The following is an 18,281-nucleotide window of genomic DNA, read 5'->3' as shown; positions in this document are numbered from 1 at the left end:
ATTAGTTTAGCTACACTTTAATCTTCGGTATTTATCACGAATCTATTCGGCGTTTCCAACAAATCTAATCCGATCTAATCTAATCCCGATGAATACCCCCAGTATTCCACTAAAAACGCCACAAGGGAAGGGGGCCTTTAGCCAAATCGCCCTGCATTCAGCCGAAACTCGCCCTCGCAGCCTCTGGTTGGTGGACATGCCGGATATACCCTTGCGATAGGTACTGATAGATATTGACATCGTGCGAAAATTGGATTTGCCCCGCTTGTTCCACAGCGCATCTCGCATACGTCCAACGGTGTCCCTTAGTGAGACCCACGATCTGGTGATGTCGGACGGTCCTCCGTGTCGGATTGGGATGCTACGAGGGGAATTGAGGGGAGTTCAAAAACTTGGATGGGGGCTACTTACTTTCTATTTCTTTTCTTCTTCTTCTTCTCTTATTCATATCTTCGTTCAAGTTCTTCCTGGCGCTTTGTACTTTTCCGATTCGATTCGGCTGTGCGGGGTTTTAGATACTCATTCGAACAACGGTCTTTAGGTGATCATGAAGTTCACAGAGGGAATGTGGTGCTTGCGGGTATGCCTTGTTTCCCTTGTTGGATTTTATCATCAGAAAATAAAGCGATGTTATCTTTTCGAAGCTCAGTATGCTAATTTTGGGCTATCAATAGGAGGGAGTTAACATCGAATGGATGAGCAATGTCGAAAGACTGCGTGTCCAGCAGGAAACGGTCGATCTACTACTGAACAAGTTTCAGAGACACCGCGGTGATACTTTGAATTCGCGTATTTATTTCGCTTTTCTCGCCGAGCAATTGGGTTTAGCTAATGGATTGATGGCTATTTAGCGACCATCTCAGCAAAGGTGACTTCGCCTTTAGACGGGATTATTGGCGTGAAGCTTGTTCATTGGTAAGTGCCGACCACCTAAATTTGAACAGAAGAAGGTTTCCAAAAAAGAGTTGAAGATGAAATTGACAGCTAACTTCTTCTAGGGCCGGGAATGTCGACAATGGCCCTCACTACGCCATCAACCAAGAAACCGGACACACCACAATCACCCAGAACCAAGATACCAAGAAACTCACCTACGCCAGTGGACCGCTTTCCCTAGACATAAATTCCAATCCCAACGAACTAGACTTCGTCTTTCGCAGCGAATCCGCCAAAAAGCTCACAGGCCATTCATTCCGATCAATCGGGTACGTCCGTGACACGCGCAGCGTCAAATACGACACCGCAGATGGAATCTACGCCGAGAAACAAGGTTACATGCTAGCCGAACTAGATCTCGGCGTCGGGGAAAAGGTTTACGGTCTCGGTGAGAGATTCGGTCCCCTTGTCAAAAACGGACAGACGGTCGATATCTGGAATGAGGATGGAGGTACGAGCTCCGAGCTTGCGTATAAGAATATCCCATTCTATATCTCGTCCAAGGGGTACGGGGTCTTTGTCAATCATCCGGGTAAAGTGAGTTTGGAAGTACAGTCTGAGCGCACGACGCGGGTGAATATCTCTGTCTCTGGCGAGGAACTTGAATACTTTGTGATTTTTGGAACGTCGCCAAAGGATGTGCTCAGGCGGTATACTACGCTTACGGGGAAACCGGCGCTTGTTCCGGCGTGGAGCTATAATCTTTGGCTGACGACGAGTTTTACGACGAATTATGATGAGCAGACTGTTACGGGGTTTTTGGATGGGTTTAAAGAGAGGGACATTCCGCTGGGTGTATTTCATTTCGACTGTTTCTGGATGAAGTCATATCAATGGTGTGATTTTGATTTCGATGATGAGATGTTTCCTGATGCCGCGGGCTATCTTCAGAGATTGAAAGATCGAGGATTGAGGATCAGTGTGTGGATCAATCCATATGTCGGGCAGGCTTCTCCCCTGTTTGAGGAAGGGAAGAAAAATGGTTACTTTATCAAGGTATGAGATCGATAGTGATCCCATTTTTCAAGGCTTAGTGCTATTCTACTCAATACAAACTAACAATACCTCCAGCGCACTGATGACTCCGTCTGGCAATGGGATTTCTGGCAAGCCGGTATGGCCGTCGTGGACTTTACCAATCCCGCAGCATGCACCTGGTACACCAACCATCTAGAAAGACTCATGGACATGGGAGTCGACAGTTTCAAAACCGACTTCGCGGAACGAATCCCAGTAAAAGGTATAAAATACCACGACAACTCAGACCCCGCCCGAATGCACAACTACTACGCCCTCCTCTACAACCGCATCGTCTACAACGCGCTAAACGCCCGCGTTGGCACAAACCAAGGCCTCCTCTTCGCGCGCAGCGCCGCCCCCGGTGGCCAGCAATTCCCCGTTCACTGGGGTGGCGACTGCGAGAGCACCTTCGAAGCAATGGCCGAGTCCCTGCGCGGTGGACTGAGCTTAATGCTTAGCGGGTATATCTTCTGGGCATCGGATATCGGAGGCTTCGAAGGAACGCCGCCGCCGGCATTGTATAAGCGATGGGTACAATTTGGACTTTTGTCTTCGCATTCGCGACTTCATGGGTCCAGTTCGTTCCGGGTTCCGTGGATATATGGCGAGGACTGCTCGGATGTTTTGCGGGATTGTGTGAAGAGGAAGATTCTGCTTACGCCGTATATCTTGCAAGAAGCTCTGCGGGGTCATCGGGAGGGTGTGCCGCTTATGAGGGCGCTTTTCCTTGAGTTTCCGCAGGATTTGAATACATATGCTGTTGATACGCAGTATATGTTTGGGTCGAATTTGATGGTTGCGCCTGTTTTCTCGGAAGAGGGCGAGGTCACCTTTTATGTGCCTCGGGTTGAGGATGAGAGCCAGGGAACTTGGGTCAGCTGGTTTGATTATTCGAAAACTTATGAGGGTGGCCGATGGTATACTGAAACTCATGGTTTTGACACACTGCCCATTCTTGTTCGGCCGGGAACAGTGACAATCACGAACCCCTTGCTGAAGGCACCCGAGGATGCAGCATTGGAGGGCATTCAACTGTTGGTCAATGGCAGATTAGATGGTAAAGCTTCGGTGGATATTGTGGATCCTGGTCAAACGGGTGAGGTCTTGAAAACCATTCAGGTCTCTCCTGCCGCGGATGGGAAGAGCGTTGAGGTTGAAGGACAAGAAATCGAGGTGATCTACTTGCATAAGTGAGCAATGGTATTTTACAACGGCTGGGAATTGAGCTTTGTGGCCATTCTTTATCCAGACATGGCCTCCTAGTGTTCATCTAGTTTCTCAGTTGGTAAATGAGAGGAAGTTCAGCACGAGACTACGTGACGAATATGCGATGAAAAGTAACTAATCTTGGTCCCACTACAATACAATCGCATCGATTGGGATACTTGACCACCAAGCAATACTCAGATGATGTCAAGGAAATTATCGAGAGAACTAGTCTATTCATCAAAAATTAAAGTAAAAAGATAAGATCAAGATCAAGATCAAACAAAAATGCCAGGCCTGGTTGAAACAGGCATCAACAAAGACTCGGGTATCATAGAAGAACATTGCAGCAATGCACAGCGAGGTATGAATCATACTTCTGAATCGGCAAAAATATTAGGGTGGAACCCCCTTTAAAGAAGGGGCAGCGCATGATAAAACGCTTAGAGTGAGTGGGTGGGTGGGTGTAAAATAGTCATGACAATTCACGGCAATGTAAATGGAAAATGATAATCCAATCAATCACCAAGCTTCTTCGACATCAAGAAGCCACTTGCGAATTCCTTGACGCAAGGTATTATCGGCACCAATCTGAGCACGTCGACGCTCACGGTCGGCGATGCCTAGTTCGGTATCAACGTCTTCCCGGCAGTGCTCGGCTGTGACGATGCGGACAACCTCTTCCAGAGCTCCGAGCACCATTTTGCGACATTCTGCACGGGGTACTTCAACAGGAGGATCTTCTGCTCGGGGCGTGGTCTGGCCGGTGTCATCTCCTCGACGAGCACGCGAAGGTGACGGGGCACGTGATTGTGCTAGCGAGGAATATCCGCTTTGTCCGAGGACTCGCTCAACTGCATCGACAAGAATACCGTCGAGATCCATGACAGGCTCCTCGATGAATCTTTCTTCCACATGGTGAGGGTCTTGCCCGTTACTGAGGTTGTCATCAGGCGACTTGCTATAGCCGAAAATGCCAGGTAATTGGGAGGTTGAAGAGGAGCGGTGGCCTTGGTTGTGGCCACTGACCGGGGATGGAGGGGTTTGGCTCGTTCCATAATGATGGCCCACGATAATCTTGCGCCTTAAGCGGAGGCGTTTGACAGAGGACGCCCGGGTATCTGCAATCAAGGTAGTTGCAACATCGACCCAACGCTCTGAGCCATCTGCGTCTGGAGTCGAAGGGATGTAGGGTGAGGGTTCGGCTTGCATGGCGCGTTTAATATCTGCCTCAACAGATGCATAAGGTCTGACTGCTTGCAGGGAGAAATCTTCATGGAATACCTTCAGCCATCCAGCAACGTGAGAGCTGGGGCCATCAGGGGTATCTTTCATGGCATTGTGGAATCCGGAGCCGCTGCTGTGAGTGGATGGAATGGCATCGACGCTGTTAATTGATGCTCGAGTCTTTCTCGGTGATGCAATTGTAGAGTCTCCCGAGGAAGAGAGAGACAAGAATCCAGGCAGTGGAAGATCGACGTCTACCACCCCGTCTTCGGCACGCACTGACAGCTTCAGAGGGGACTCGCGAATTTGGCTTGTCAGAGATGAAGGCTCCGGGGAAAGTATCTTCAGATCCATGGGGTGCAGCAGTGGGGATCGAGATATTTCCACTCGTTACTGTTTCGGAACGATGCTCCGCCTCATCTTCAGTGACCTCCTTGACCATTTCACTCAATGTGGGTGGGCCACGTGTTATGGGACCGGCGATTGTAGACACCGACTTTTTGCGGGCTTGAGATGGAGAGTAGTAATCGGCCCCATCTGTAGACTCCTGTCGTGAGCTCCACAGGCCCGAGAAGAGACCTCCCCAGCGGCCACCGGCAGATGGAAGACTTCCGTTGGAGCTCAGTACAGTGCTGTCGCATCGCTGTAGGTTCTTCATCAAGTTCTCCGATGCCAGGCTGTCATTGGACTCCACCCCACTGTGGTCAGGTCCTCCCTGGCTGGTACGACTTTGCTGTGAAGTGAAATGAGGAACAGGGACGGTACTGCTTTGGTTCGTCATCGAGATGGTTGCTCCACTAGCACGAGGATCTCTGGCCTGGGGGTTGGGACCTAATGTCCGGATGGAACGGGCATCTGATCCTCTACGTGCGGCTGGATGTTGTGATGGGGGATTCATGTCAACAGCTTCTGTAGATCTAAAGAGTTGTTTCTTGAGATGAGACGCTCGGCGAACGCCTGTGTTGACCATTCTCGCCGGGAAAGCCTCTCTGGGCTCGTGTGCGTCGTTCAATAGCCCTCCTAAGGGATTCCTGGCGAAGGACTGGCACCGCCGGGGGGCTTTGAGAAACGGCGCGCATTGACGCCGAGGTTCCGGGACGGAGCGGCGAAGGCAGAGGATCGATTCGCTGTTTGGAGGGGAAGAATGCAGAGAGTAGGAAAATCAAACGGCGGGCGGTCATCTTGTCCGGGCAGATGACTACAGTTCGGTGGGTGAGGATGGGTTCAGAATCCTGTTGAGCCTTTTGCTGCTGATTATGGCGGCGACGGTACCATTCCGGCCCAAGGGCATTGAGCCACTCTGTATGGTTGCCCAGGAATGCAGTAAGCAAGACCAAAAAGAAGAAATTTGATTCTTTATCTCCAAGCCCCCGAACAATCGAACGGCCTTCCTCTCGCCACACGCCCCAACGACTCTGGCCAGTCACGACATATGGGGTTTGAAGAGCCATGCTGATTCGACGCGTACTGCGAATGGCCTCTTCCTTGAGTTTGGAATTCACTGCAAGTATGTTGGCCGGCAAATGAACTATGGTCTGGTTGGTGCGCTGCATATTCGGAGGTTTCGCAGGTTTCGGGTGGGAACCAGCGAGGGAATCGACCTTTCGCAACAAAAAAAGGATCTCGTTCCGGGCAAGTCGCTCCAAGTGGGATAATGTGCGGGTAATCACATCCCAATGATCAACCAGCAGATCCAAACGCTCGTCTAAGCTCGCTGGAGGGGAAGCAGCTGATAAGCTGTCATCGAAAAGTACGCCGGGCCAACGGTAGTCCGAATCCAGAGAGCTAGAAAGTCCAATCCGAGAAGAATCCAGACCGAGGGTGCTGAATCGAGATACTGGTCTTCCCGCATTACTGCGTGCAAGTAAGGGGATTTGAATCGTAATCGCAACCGCATACATGGGCGTCTTCTTCTCCTTGATTTTCTTCCGTTTTGCCACGTCCGGAAAGGGGAAGCCCATCTCGGGAAGAGACTCCTGGTAAATAGCATTGGCGTAATCCTGCCGATCGGCTGAAGCATCGGGGCCTTCTGGAAGATTGACACTGAACATCCGGGTCAATAAAACGGTGACCTTGGCAGGCGGTTTTCCATCTGGGCCTCGAGCCGCTCCCATCATTCCAGAGGGACTTCCAGTGGTGTAAGCTCGGGCAATGGGGCTTCGACCGGCAGGCGACATGCTAGCTGACGTTCCAGGGTCATCGTCAGCAGAGATGATGTGCATTTTTGTTGATGAACCCCGGTAGCTGAACGCGCTGCTGCCGAAAATGCAGTTGAGCAAGCCAGTGTCATTGGAATCGGTGCCGTGTCTCGGATTATCAGGCCAATTTCCTCCGGGGGTAAGTGTAGAGCTACGGCCTCGGGCACGGGAGAAAGCGCTGGCACTGGCTGTTGAGGCCCGCCGTGCGCTAGCGGCGGTAGCAAGGGGACTCGATTCGACGACGGATGATTGTGTATGGATATTGCGGCGAGTGCCGCGAGATAGACTGGAGACAGCACGAGCATGTCTAGAGCCAGTTTGATCGAGGCCCTGCGAGTCGATGCCGAGACCAGTGGGTGGAGAATCGGATGAGGCACGTGTGTCCAACAAGACGCAGGCATCCCGGTCACCCAGGGCGTTCTGTGCCACAATCACCCGAAAATCCTTGGATGGTTCCAATTCCATCCCCCCACGGTCATCGTAAGCACCAGCAGTGGAGGCATTGGGAGAGTGAAAGGTCGTTTGTAATGGGTATGCATGGGTGTTGGAGCGACGGAGCAGGCTAGCATCAGGGAAGAGAAGGCCGGAGGTATGTTCCTCTTCGGTGACCGATTCGAGGGGAGTTCCGTGATTGCGAGAGGAAGAATAGGTGGCCGGGTTCAAGCTTGACGCGGCGGTGCTTAACAGTCGACCCAACATGGTCAAGGTCAAATTACCACGGGGGGGTTGTTAAACCCGCCGTTAGCAGAGGGAGGTAGCAGATTCAATAAGAGGCAAATAGACCGATCGAGAGATGTAGTGTAACGATGGGTATCAGACAGCTAGGCGATACTAGACTGCATGTACCCATTGCTTAATTCCACGGAGCAGGAACCATCATCGACTGATGGAGGGGGCGAGAATGTCGAGAAATGCTGGGGGAGGGGAGGTTGAAAGAGCAGAAAAGTGGGATGAGCTGCAGCAGTGGGGTGAGGATTGCCACCGAGACAGTAGTATAAAGGAGACAATTGGCGGGGGCACCCCACAGTGAAGTCAGAAGAGAAGAACAGAAAAGAAACGAAGGCAGCGATGGGGCTGTTTCTTGAATGGAGGGGAGTTGGAGAGGAAAGTTGTGGAGATTCCGAATGGCGGTGTGCTGCAGTGACAACGACAACGGGTCCGCCACATGATCATCAGCCTCACTTGTGACACTGCATGAGCAGTAAGTAGGTGAAGGAGAGAGTAAGATAAAGATCAAGATACCCTAGGAGACAGTGAGAGAGGTGGGAGAGGTCTATCCTGTGAATGACTCAAGTACCCTTGGGCTGGGTACTATGGTACATTATACCACCACTTGATACCTGGTACACCTGGGCATAGAGAGAAGTTCAGTAAATAAAGAATTCAAATAAACTGAACTGGGCTGGACATTACTTATCAATATACACTAGATAACTGTCTGTAATAGAGCGGTGAATGCCAGGTGACACAGTATCAACCACTGACTGACTGCATGGTTACGCGGTGGGAGACTTGCCTCAGGACCAGCTTCTTCTCTTGAACAGCTTCACTACTAATGCTGCCTACGCTGCATGAGATCCCATCGAGAAAGTATGTATGTACTCTGGATGTACTCCCGTACAGAGTACATAACCACTTCCAGGTCTCTGCAACCAAAACTACTGATGCAAACGGCATGAGATCTGCAAAACAATCGCTAAGATATGATCTGTCCAATTCTATCCATACAGATTTGATATCGTGGTCCCGTAGTTACAATAGGCAAAGCTAACCAGCAGCTGCGCTCATGCCTTCTTCGACTGCCGCTTGACCTTGTCCACCAGCCGCTTGAGGTCCTCGGACCCGGCCTCCTTTGATGCCTTCTTCTGCTTCTTCGAGCTGTCCCGGTGCTCTCCTGCCACATCGGTCTCACCGTCATCTCGGTTACGCCGGCGCTTACGGCCTTCGTCCAACAGGGCCTTCATGCCGGATGTCGCCTTGAATCGGGGATTGGTAGGATCAATCGCGAACTCGTGACTCTCATACAGGCGGGCGAATCGGGGATCGCTGACATCGACATTAAAGTCATCCGGGACTGCAACAGCTTCCTTGCTCTTGCTCTTGCCCTTGCCCTTCTTCCGCTTGGCCTGTTTCTCGGCCTTTTCAATCTCAGTCATGTCAAAGTGCTTGATGTCTGCCTGCTTGTCGTCCACCATGAGAAGCTCCAGCTCAGCCCGTTGGCGAGCCGAGGCAGCTTCTTCAGCAGCACGTTCCTCCCGCTTCTTACGCCTCTCCTCCTTGCGGCGGGATGTGGCTTCAGCTTTGCCGGATGGATCGTCGAAGAAGGGATCGTTGAAGCCCAAGTCTTCCTCTGGTTGGGTTACCTCGGCCGGAGCAACCTCCTCATCCTCCTCCTCCTTTGCGCCATTATCCGAGTCCTCTCCATCCTCAGCATCGTCGCCACGCTTGGCTTTTTGCTTCTCCTTTCGTCGCTTCTTGCGCTCGCGTTCCTTGCGCACGTATTTGTCGACAGTGCTCTCCTCGATCTCTGGCTCGTTCTCGAAAATGGTATCCTTGCCGTGACCGCCAGCCAGACCAGACGTGAAGGTCACTTCCATCTCGCCAACGGGGCCATCGGACTTGGAGCGCGTGGGTTCCGCGCCGAGACCCAGCAATGCCCGCATGCGCTGTCTCTCGGAGTCCCGCTTGGAGAGCTTGCTTGATGTGCCTTCGTTTGTAGTATTATCAACAACTTCCACTCCGCCATCTTCATCGTCCTCGCTGTCAGAGCTGTCGCTGCCAAGGTATGCCTTCAGGTCGTTTTCATCAATGTCCTTTCGCGAGCCACGGAACGCACGTCCCTGCGCCTCCTTGCGAGCCTTGTCGTCTGCGTCCCAAGTCAACTTGACTTTGCTGTGTTGAAGGGCATCGGTGACGAAATCGCTGGGTCTGTAGTCATCGGGAATTCGAGAGCATTGGTCTCGGGGCTTGTCATCGTCGAAATCGGTCTCATCGGGAACGAAGCGGAGATCAAAGAAGTTGGCACTGGAGAGATACTCTGCGCCGTCAACGAGGTCATAGACATGCTTGGCCACCTCCTTGGTGGAGAATGTAAGAATGGCGTAGTAGTAGCGGAGTCTCTCAAGCTGGTAGCGGCGCAATTCTGTAGAGTTGAACTCTTGACCATCGTCACCCTTCAGCATGGACTTCTTGATTTCCTCCTTTTCCTCGTCCGAGTCAAGATCCTCTTCCTCCTCTTCCTCCTTTTTCGTAGCGAAGATCTCTCGAGGGGGTCCTTCGATCTCTTCCTTTTCCATTCGCTCTTTTCCGAATTCACTTGGGTAGACGGAAACCTTCAGCACACGTCCTCCAGTCGGGGCAAAGCTTGAGAAAACGGCCATAAGATCTTCGGCACGAATGTTGTCCCAGTCCAGATTGACGACTGCTATCCGGGTCGTTACATCTCCAAGAGGCACATTGGCTTGCTGCTGGTCGGGAAATTCGATTTCGTCTTCATCGAATTCCGCCTCTTCATCCTCCTCCTCTTCACTCGAGCTTTCCTCTTCAGATGACGAGTCAGAAAATCCGCCATCACGAGCAGGATCGTACGAGCGTCCTTCATTAATCCTTTTCAGCTCCTTCCGCACGTCCTTGTCATCGTCAATGCTGACATTGTCTGCGACCTCCTCCTCTTCCTCTTGCTCCTCCTCGTTATCCTCATCCTCGTCCAAACGGTACAGCTTCTTCAGTTGTTTCTTTGTATCGTCACGGGCCAATTTGCGTCCATATCGGTCAACAGCAGCATTGCGAGAGAAATCTTTATCCTCAAGCATGTGCTGAAAGCGCTTGTCGAGTTTGACATGGGTCTGGCGCTTGCTGGGAAGACGGTAGCGGGGATCGGTCTGGATATTGGCAAATCGAGGGTCGGCTATAAATTTCGACAAGTTAGCGAATCTTCTTTCCATTGTGAAAGCGAATTTGGGGATTGCATAGAACGTACTAATCACTGGACCGGCTTCGCCTTTGGCTTTGCCAGCCTTCTTCGACTTTTTTTTGTCTTGACCTGCCATTGTGGAATGCACCTGTATATTCAGAATACAGAGCGAACACAATTTAACAGAAGCCGAAAGATTAGATCTTGATTGTCAATCGCGTGAATGGGGAGAAACGATTCGGTGCGCGGACAGACGAATTTCTTTTTTTCTGCCGGTTTTTCAAGGCGGTGCATGTGGTCGTGGTGCACGTGCCATTTCGCTCAAAACGGAAAGAGCATCGCATATTTCCGAACTGGGCGTATTCTACACGAACCACGGTACATAAATACAACATTAGTGCTATGGTTGAAGCCCTGGAGCTTTCAAGATTATCTGCTCAGGTGGTATCTAGGCAGTCGGTAGTAGGTAGTACTATACAGCACTGGAGTTGATGGTAAATTGGAGTTAGTGAAATGCTCAGATCCACTATACAGGCAGAAATATATATTGAGTTGGGATCCATCGAACATGGACCCCATACCTAGATACCTAGGTAGTAGATACTAGTACCATGAGATTGATACAGGACAAGATCCCATGGGCACGCCCCCGCGGAATTAGATAGTAGGCATTGTTGGAATTTACTAGGTACTACTAGTAGCTGGGAAATTTTAACAATCCCAAGTTGAAGGTTTACCCAAGGTTACTGACAAGTTGAGTTTGGCGGCGTTTTAGGATTTGATCTAGATAGTGAATGTAGTATCGCTAGCAAAATAATTCAATGAGTAATGAACATCATATATGCAACGTGCGTTTATGTACTTCGTTAGGTAGTAACATGGAAGCAACTGGTTTACTCGGGAGAACGCATTAGCAACCAAAGTAGCGCTTCTCCATCCATCGCGGCTCAGCCTCGTTCTCGATCCGACCAACCACAACCTTGATCTTAGGGTACACCGCCGTCAATCGCTTCAATCCTGTTTCTCCCGCGGCGCAGGTAACGAAGACAATGCGCTCCTCTTGTACCCCATGGTCAATCAAGACCCGAACAGCCATAAGTGCAGCTCCACCACTGGCCATTTGTGGGTCCAGAAGCATGACCATCGAGTGATCTTCAATTCCTGGCTGAACTTTCAGGTAGTGAAGTTCTGGCTCTTGGCTGGTCTCGTTCGTCTGGATCAAAAGCCGACCAGTAATGCAATCCGGGATGGTTCGTTTCAAGGCTGTTTCCAGACAAGAGCCACCGCGTAGAATAGCAACTGCGGAAACGATACCGTTGGGATTCAGTCCTTGGTACTTGTTACCCTGGGGAGTCTCCACGGTGGTCGGAGTATATGGCGACATGTCCAGGGCCCTAGAGAATTACACGATACAAGATTAGTAAAGTCCCAACAACAAGGAAGTGGAAACATACTTTTCAATCAGGATTGAGGCGAGTCTGTCAAAGTAAAAGACAAAGTCGTCCTGCTGGGTTTCGGGAGTTTGCAGGATGGTGTTCATGCCCACGAATTGGGGCGTCGAGGACATCACATGTACGTTCGGTGGCAGTTCCACTTTGGCGGCGATAAGTCCGAGATTACGGAGAACCTCCTTGTGCTGTTCAGACTTCTCTTGGAGCTTTCGTTGGATGTGCTTGACGACCATATCTGGGCAGAGTTAGCATGAGGGCCGGACTCGGAAGGGTGTCACGAGACCACCTACCGATAGCAGTCAAGTTCTCAATTCCTCGAGGGATGATGATATCTGGGGATGCCATTAGCCTCTTTACAATTTCAAAAGAAAAAAAAGTCATTCAAATCATACCCGAAACCTGTCGTTGAGCGTCCACATATTTGGTGTATGAAGGCTTCACAAATGCAAACCACTGTTTGATGATGCCCTCGATATCACGACCTCGATCGCGGACATCGCGGAGAACTAAATTCGTCTCAAGGTTAGATCTATTCATGAGAGAAACAGCGTGAAGCACCTACTGCGGCGGCCCAAGCAGACGTCCATATCGGCTTCGACGAAGATCTAAGTGGGGTAAGTTTAGTCAAAACTCAACCGCGAAGATAAGCAGCTAAACACACCTTGACATCAAGGAGGTCGACGATGCGGGGGTCGTGCAGTGCCAGAATACCGTCAAAGACAATTACACGCGGGGAATAGAGAGTTGTCGTCTGAGGTTGACGCTGGTGCTCCGCAAAGGAGTACACTGGGATGTGGGCTTTCTTGCTGCCAACAGATTCTGGTCAGATCAACCAGAACAAAAATATTATTCTTGACAGCAAATACACCACCCTACAACTCACCCCTGCTTCAAGTCTTTAAGGGTGTCGACCAGAACATCAAAATCAAATGCGTCTGGACAGTCGAAATCATATTGATTTGCATGTGCTTGGCGGTGTTCCTCGGGGGTCAACGACTTGTAGAAGGAATCCTGCAACTACATGTTAGAGATGCAATTTTCTCCCTCTAGACTTTGTAGGTCATATAGGTCATACCAGCGACAAAATTACCACCCAAGGTAAATTTAGAGACTTGACAATCTCCATAGCGACCGAGGTTTTACCCGAGCCAGAGCAACCAGCGATACCGATGATGCTCAGATCCTGCCATGGTGGCGAGTAGTTCACCCCCCTGGGTGAGAGTATGAAAGGGAGAAATCGATTCCATGGCCCCTGTTCTTTGTTCACACCACCAGGAGACACACTGGGGCACACTGGGTGGAACGCAAACTGGAGGTTGTCTCAAGGCGAGCCTCTTCAATCGAAGTCACGTTACCGTTCTACCCCCAGTTGTCTGGGACCCGGGATTGGGCTTAGCGCGGGATCCGTTCGCTTGCGAATGACTAAGCACAAGTCACTTTTTCTGCACCCGCGGGAGCTCCCAACTTTTTCTTCTTCTTCTTCTTCTTCTTCATCTCTTCCAGCTTCAGAGCATTTCCTCCTTCCAGCGTTCAGCCTTTTCTCCATGGCCGTCGTCTCTTGGGCCGCTCTTGAGCTTCACGGATAGCTTCTACATTCTCGCAGCTAGCTGTTTCCTCAGCAATGTCTGCTAATCTTGTATGAATGCCCGGCGTGTCTTCTCGCTCGTGGTTATTTTTTTTTTTTGGTTTAACAAACCGCACAGATGTCTCGCACTCCCTCGACGGCTACGCCAACATGGCATCAGTTCGAGCGGAAGGTTGACGAGGTCAAGCCATCCAAGACGTGAGTCGCCTTCCTCTGGGTCCTCCGGGTCCGACATATCCTTTCACCTCCCCCCCTACACTCGACCACTCGGTTGACCTGAGTCGGTCTGCCCTTGACATGATGCACCTTGAAAATCAAGTTGGGAATCTCTCTGAAAATCGCTGAGGAGAAACTATTGACTTGTCTATCTGAACTGCTTGCCCCATTCTCATCTTATTGCCATATCACACATTTTGGCAAACAGTTTGCTAATAGTGAACTGCAGTGACATTAACTATCTGGTCATGGACTACCTCATCACCAACGGATACCCCAGTGCTGCGAAGAAATTTGCGATCGAGGCCAATGTCCAACTCCAGACGGATCTTGATTCGATCCAGGAACGGGTTGAGATACGGACTGCCATCCACTCGGGTAATATCCAGCTGGCGATCGAGAAGATCAATGAACTGAACCCTCAGGTAAGACCTTCCTCCCTTTCCACTTGCACCATAAACCATTTCCGCCATCCCCCATCTTGCTATGATTATAATGTTTCATGCACCACTCCTACACACCCTCCGGGGAGTTGCGGAAAAACAAACATCTTCAGTCCTCAGTATGAGCAAAATTCACATCTCAAAAATTTTCACCAAAGCACATTGCAAATTTTTTACAAAGTGCCAAGGCTAACGAGATGAATTAGATCCTGGATGAGAACCAATCCCTCCACTTCGCCCTTCTGCGCCTGCAGTTGATTGAACTAATCCGCACCTGCACCTCCACTCACAACGGCGACATCAGCCCGGCCCTGGAGTTTGCGACGTCGCAACTAGCCCCGCGAGCCCCAACCAATCCACAGTTCCTAGAGGACTTGGAGCGGACTCTTGCACTCCTGATTTTCCCCAGTGACAACCTGGCACCCGGTCTTGCCTCCCTCCTTGACCCAGCTCTACGTAAGGACATCGCGACGCGAGTCAACGAGGCAATTCTCGAGAATCAAGGCGCTCGTAAAGAGGCGCGCCTGCGTGGCCTGGTTAAGCTCCGCGCTTTCGCAGAGAACAAAGCCCGCGAGACCAAGAAGGATATCCCTGATAAACTGGATATCGGTCTGATCAACGAGACTCACGACAGCACCCGTAATTCCAATGCCAATAATGGCGCTAGCAATGGAGCTAGTGACGCTGTCATGTCAAACAATGGCGACGTCGACCCTATGATCTCATGATGATCTTTGATTCCTCCGTCTTATTTTGGCCTGCCCAGGTCGGCTAGGCTTTGCTCTCTCGATTTTTTTTTTCTTTCTAACTGCACAGTCTGGCTTCTGCTTGTGGATCTTTAGCGAGGCGCTCGGGGTACGAACATGGTTTCTTTGATGGAGTTCTAAAGGGGTTTCCCTTTTTACTTCTAATACATTTCTGATGCACAGTCATCTGTGATTTTACACATTTTTTCCAAAGTAAATTGCCATGCATTCGTAGCTTTCTTGAAAACCCGAAAGTCCTTCATAGTTGCCCAGTCGGAACGGATCATCGGCCTAGACATTATGTACTCTCTTCATCCGGTGAACTGGCGCCCGAAATGATCCCCCCTGGCCAGGGTCTCGAGCACTGTTCGATTTCAACTGCTGTCTGTCTACGTGTCTGCCATACTCCTTGGCCGAGCCGACACCTACTAGTACCTATCTACGCATCCTATCGAGCATAATGGTTCCAAAATTCGGATACAGGTCAAGATATGATATTTTCCAATCTGCTCTGTATTCAAGCCAGCAGCCATGTCATGTCATGTCATGTCATGTAGCCAACGAACGAATATAAGCAAATTCAATCCGATCCAATTCATATGCATGCGTAGTCACAAATGGAAGACACAAAAAGCAGAAGCAGCTAATGCGTTCTAGTATAGGCAGGCACAGTACACAGAGAAAATAAGCTAACAAGCAGCAGCGAATCCACCATGACCCCTGGATCAATCAGTTCGGTCCGATGCAAGATACAATGGCAGCAGTACTCAAGTCCAAGAACGACTTCTAAGCCAGCGAAAACGGGATAAATGGAAGAGGAAATGGAAAAAAAAAAGAAATAGAAAGTCGTTTCAAAGCCTCAGGCTCGATAGGAGAGAGAAAAAAAAACAAAGGGAAATGAAATAAAACAGGAAACCCATCACATCAATGGATACAAGATCAAGCTATGATGTTAGATTTAGAAGCTCATGAGATCTGATAAAAGAATCGTTAGTCAAATCGAAACTGACATGACCCCTGGGGGTAGATATTTAGGGGAAGGAGAAACATACCTCTTCCAAAGAAAGCCCGCTTAGCCCAATCCATAGCCAACATACAACGAGTCCGGAAGCTAACACTCTCAGCAAAGTAAATACTGCGCCAGAGATACATAGCAATAACACCACCGCTAAAGCTCATCCCGCCGAAATCAAAGATAGCCGCATTACTAATATAAGCCAAGCTTCCGAGATGTCTATACTTGAAAGCGCGGTAGACCGCCTCGTCGAGATCACCGTAGTCAATCTCATTAGCCCTAAGACCCGGCAAGGCCGCGGCGATCTTGCTCAACTTCTGTCCCAGATACACGCCCTGCTGGTTAGCGCGCTGGGCGGTCGCAGGGAGGGAGGTGAGCTTTGTGTCGATTTGATGGAGGAGTTCGGAGAGTTCGCCGTAGTCTCAGGGTGCCGGAGTGGTCTTTGTCGTATTGCATGAAGAGGCGGTCCAGACGGCGGAGATGGTTGGTTGCTTGGGGGAAACGGCGCTTCACTCTGTTTGCGACGTCGGTCCATTCGGAGAAGGTTAGGTGCACCTTTTCGGGGTCTTGGCCTTTCTCCCAGGCGATTGTGCGGAGGAAGCGGATGATGTTTTCGGCGAGGTTGTTTTGAACGGTAGAGCAGTCGCCGATGGCGTAGACGTCGCCGAGCGGTGCGCCGATTATGCGGAGGTGGGAGTCGGTTTCGATGGCGTGTTTGTTGTGTTGGCCTTCTAGTTTCTTTGAGAGAGTTTCGCAAATTTCGGCGCGGGCTTGGAGATGCGTTAGTATAGTACGTGGTTTCGTGAAATGGGTTGGGTCTGGTCGTAGCACTTACCAACGCCAGTTGACCACAGGCAGAATCCAGTAGGAATTTCCTTGACAACAGTCTTTCCATCCTCAACCTGGCTGAAGAGAACCTTGTCCGTTTGCACTTCCTTGACACGGGCATTGGTCAGAACCTCAACACCATCACGAGTAAAGCGACCCTCAGCGTATTTGGATAGAGCCTCATCATAAGTATTCAGAATATGAGTCCGGCTCTGAATAATATGAACAGAAATCTCATTCCGAACAATACGCGGGAAAGAGTACAGGAGGTCCTCATTCAGCAGGTCGAACAATTCAGCCGCGAATTCAACACCGGTAGGTCCACCACCACAAATCACAAAAGAGAGCAGTCGACGACGCTCCGTATCCGTCGTAGTGGGCAGACAAGCCAATTCCATATTTTCCAGAACCTTATTCTTAATCTGGCGCGCATCGTCAATAGTCTTCAGGAAATTGCAATTCTCCAGACCCTTGACACCATGAGGATTCGTCACGCAGCCAACGCCAACAACAAGCTTGTCGTACGGCAGATAAAAGCTCTTCTGCTGACCGTCCCTTCCAACCTGCGAAACCTCGACCAATTTCTCAGAGAAATGCACATCCGTCGCAGAAGCCTTGAGGAAATGACCATTAACGCGCTCGATAATACGACGAACAGGTTCAACCAGCGATCGAAGACCCAATGTGCCCACCGTAGCGGACGGCAGCATCGGCGTAAAGAGGAAGTAATTCGTCGGCGAAACAACAGTAACGTGATAATCTCCAGGATTCAAGTTCTTCAGCAAAGCAATACTGCCCCAGCCTGTTCCGAGAATCACAAGACGCGGTTTATCCTTTTGTTCCAGCATTGATTCCGAGTCGTAGTCGCCGACCAGGAAATCCGCTATCGGGAGGTTCTTCGGTCCGCCGCGGCGCGGATTCAGGGCTAATTCCGAGATTGGGATATCCTCCGCAGTAGAAGATTCGCGATAAGTGCTAGCATCGTAGACGAAGAATCCGGCGACAATTACTCCAGAAGTGATGACGAAGAAACCGCAAAACGTGAAGACCTTGGACAATATCCGAGCAGCGCGGGTTCGGGCCTTGAGAGGGACTGCAGCAGCAGCAGTTTCGGCGGCGGTAGTAGTGGCAGACACAGACGCAGAGGCATCGTCAGATTTGAACCGGATCGGAATGGCGACTTTCGAGACCGGGGTAAAAAATGCAGTTCCGAGTCGTTGTTGATGTTGCTGTTGCAGCGGAAGGCGGCGGGTGGTGGTTTGCAAGGATCGCGAGAGCGGGATAATCCTGGCTGTCAATGGCTGTTTGGGGGCATTTACTCTAGCTGAGAATTCCCCAATCACCTTCAGTGCGGGGGCGCCCGGTCGAATCCGGAACAACGCCGCGCTCATGCTGGGCAGCAGGAGTACCGGCTATCTGGAGAAGCTGTCGCTGTCGCTACAGCTGCAGCTGGAGCTGGAGCCCGGGGAGATTAACGTATGCCAAGGAAAGATAAGG

At 50.6% G+C, this 18,281-nt stretch overlaps 6 protein-coding genes across 6 annotated transcripts; 2 read left to right on the top strand and 4 right to left on the bottom strand.

Moving 5' to 3' along the window:
- Nucleotides 1-547: 547 nt before the first annotated feature.
- On the top strand, nt 548-3,150 carry N7481_003035 (putative sugar hydrolase; the record flags this gene model as incomplete). Its single annotated transcript, XM_057262254.1, has 5 exons — nt 548-580; nt 675-789; nt 852-915; nt 999-1,932; nt 2,008-3,150. The coding sequence occupies 5 exons, from the start codon at nt 548-550 to the stop codon at nt 3,148-3,150; spliced, it is 2,289 nt and encodes a 762-aa protein (XP_057123915.1).
- Nucleotides 3,151-3,684: 534 nt separating this feature from the next.
- On the bottom strand, nt 3,685-7,286 carry N7481_003034 (uncharacterized protein; the record flags this gene model as incomplete). Its single annotated transcript, XM_057262253.1, has 3 exons — nt 3,685-4,731; nt 4,784-5,298; nt 5,357-7,286. The coding sequence occupies 3 exons, from the start codon at nt 7,284-7,286 to the stop codon at nt 3,685-3,687; spliced, it is 3,492 nt and encodes a 1,163-aa protein (XP_057123914.1).
- A 1,085-nt stretch (nt 7,287-8,371) lies between these two features.
- N7481_003033 (pre-rRNA-processing protein ESF1) lies at nt 8,372-10,636 on the bottom strand (the record flags this gene model as incomplete). Its single annotated transcript, XM_057262252.1, has 2 exons — nt 8,372-10,494; nt 10,567-10,636. The coding sequence occupies 2 exons, from the start codon at nt 10,634-10,636 to the stop codon at nt 8,372-8,374; spliced, it is 2,193 nt and encodes a 730-aa protein (XP_057123913.1).
- A 774-nt stretch (nt 10,637-11,410) lies between these two features.
- On the bottom strand, nt 11,411-13,242 carry N7481_003032 (uridine kinase family protein; the record flags this gene model as incomplete). Its single annotated transcript, XM_057262251.1, has 8 exons — nt 11,411-11,894; nt 11,955-12,186; nt 12,242-12,283; nt 12,344-12,457; nt 12,514-12,556; nt 12,613-12,757; nt 12,835-12,968; nt 13,027-13,242. Coding segments are annotated over 8 exons (1,410 nt in total), but the record flags the coding sequence as incomplete, so codon positions are not given.
- Nucleotides 13,243-13,572: 330 nt separating this feature from the next.
- Nucleotides 13,573-14,923, top strand: N7481_003031 (glucose-induced degradation complex GID8; the record flags this gene model as incomplete). Its single annotated transcript, XM_057262250.1, has 4 exons — nt 13,573-13,587; nt 13,655-13,734; nt 13,982-14,177; nt 14,402-14,923. The coding sequence occupies 4 exons, from the start codon at nt 13,573-13,575 to the stop codon at nt 14,921-14,923; spliced, it is 813 nt and encodes a 270-aa protein (XP_057123911.1).
- Nucleotides 14,924-15,899: 976 nt separating this feature from the next.
- N7481_003030 (putative NADH-ubiquinone oxidoreductase 64 kDa subunit) lies at nt 15,900-18,175 on the bottom strand (the record flags this gene model as incomplete). The annotated part of the gene is made up of 4 exons (XM_057262249.1): nt 15,900-15,916; nt 15,994-16,377; nt 16,430-16,726; nt 16,792-18,175. The coding sequence occupies 4 exons, from the start codon at nt 18,173-18,175 to the stop codon at nt 15,900-15,902; spliced, it is 2,082 nt and encodes a 693-aa protein (XP_057123910.1).
- Between the last annotated feature and the right edge of the window lie 106 nt (nt 18,176-18,281).

The sequence above is a fragment of the Penicillium waksmanii genome (genome assembly GCF_028829765.1).
Source record: "Penicillium waksmanii strain IBT 27052 chromosome Unknown utg000004l:1.0-5674109.0:1.0-5678898.0, whole genome shotgun sequence".
Taxonomy (NCBI): Eukaryota; Fungi; Ascomycota; class Eurotiomycetes; order Eurotiales; family Aspergillaceae; genus Penicillium; species Penicillium waksmanii.
Note: the sequence above shows the minus strand (reverse complement) of the source record. Positions and strands in the feature narration are given on the sequence as shown.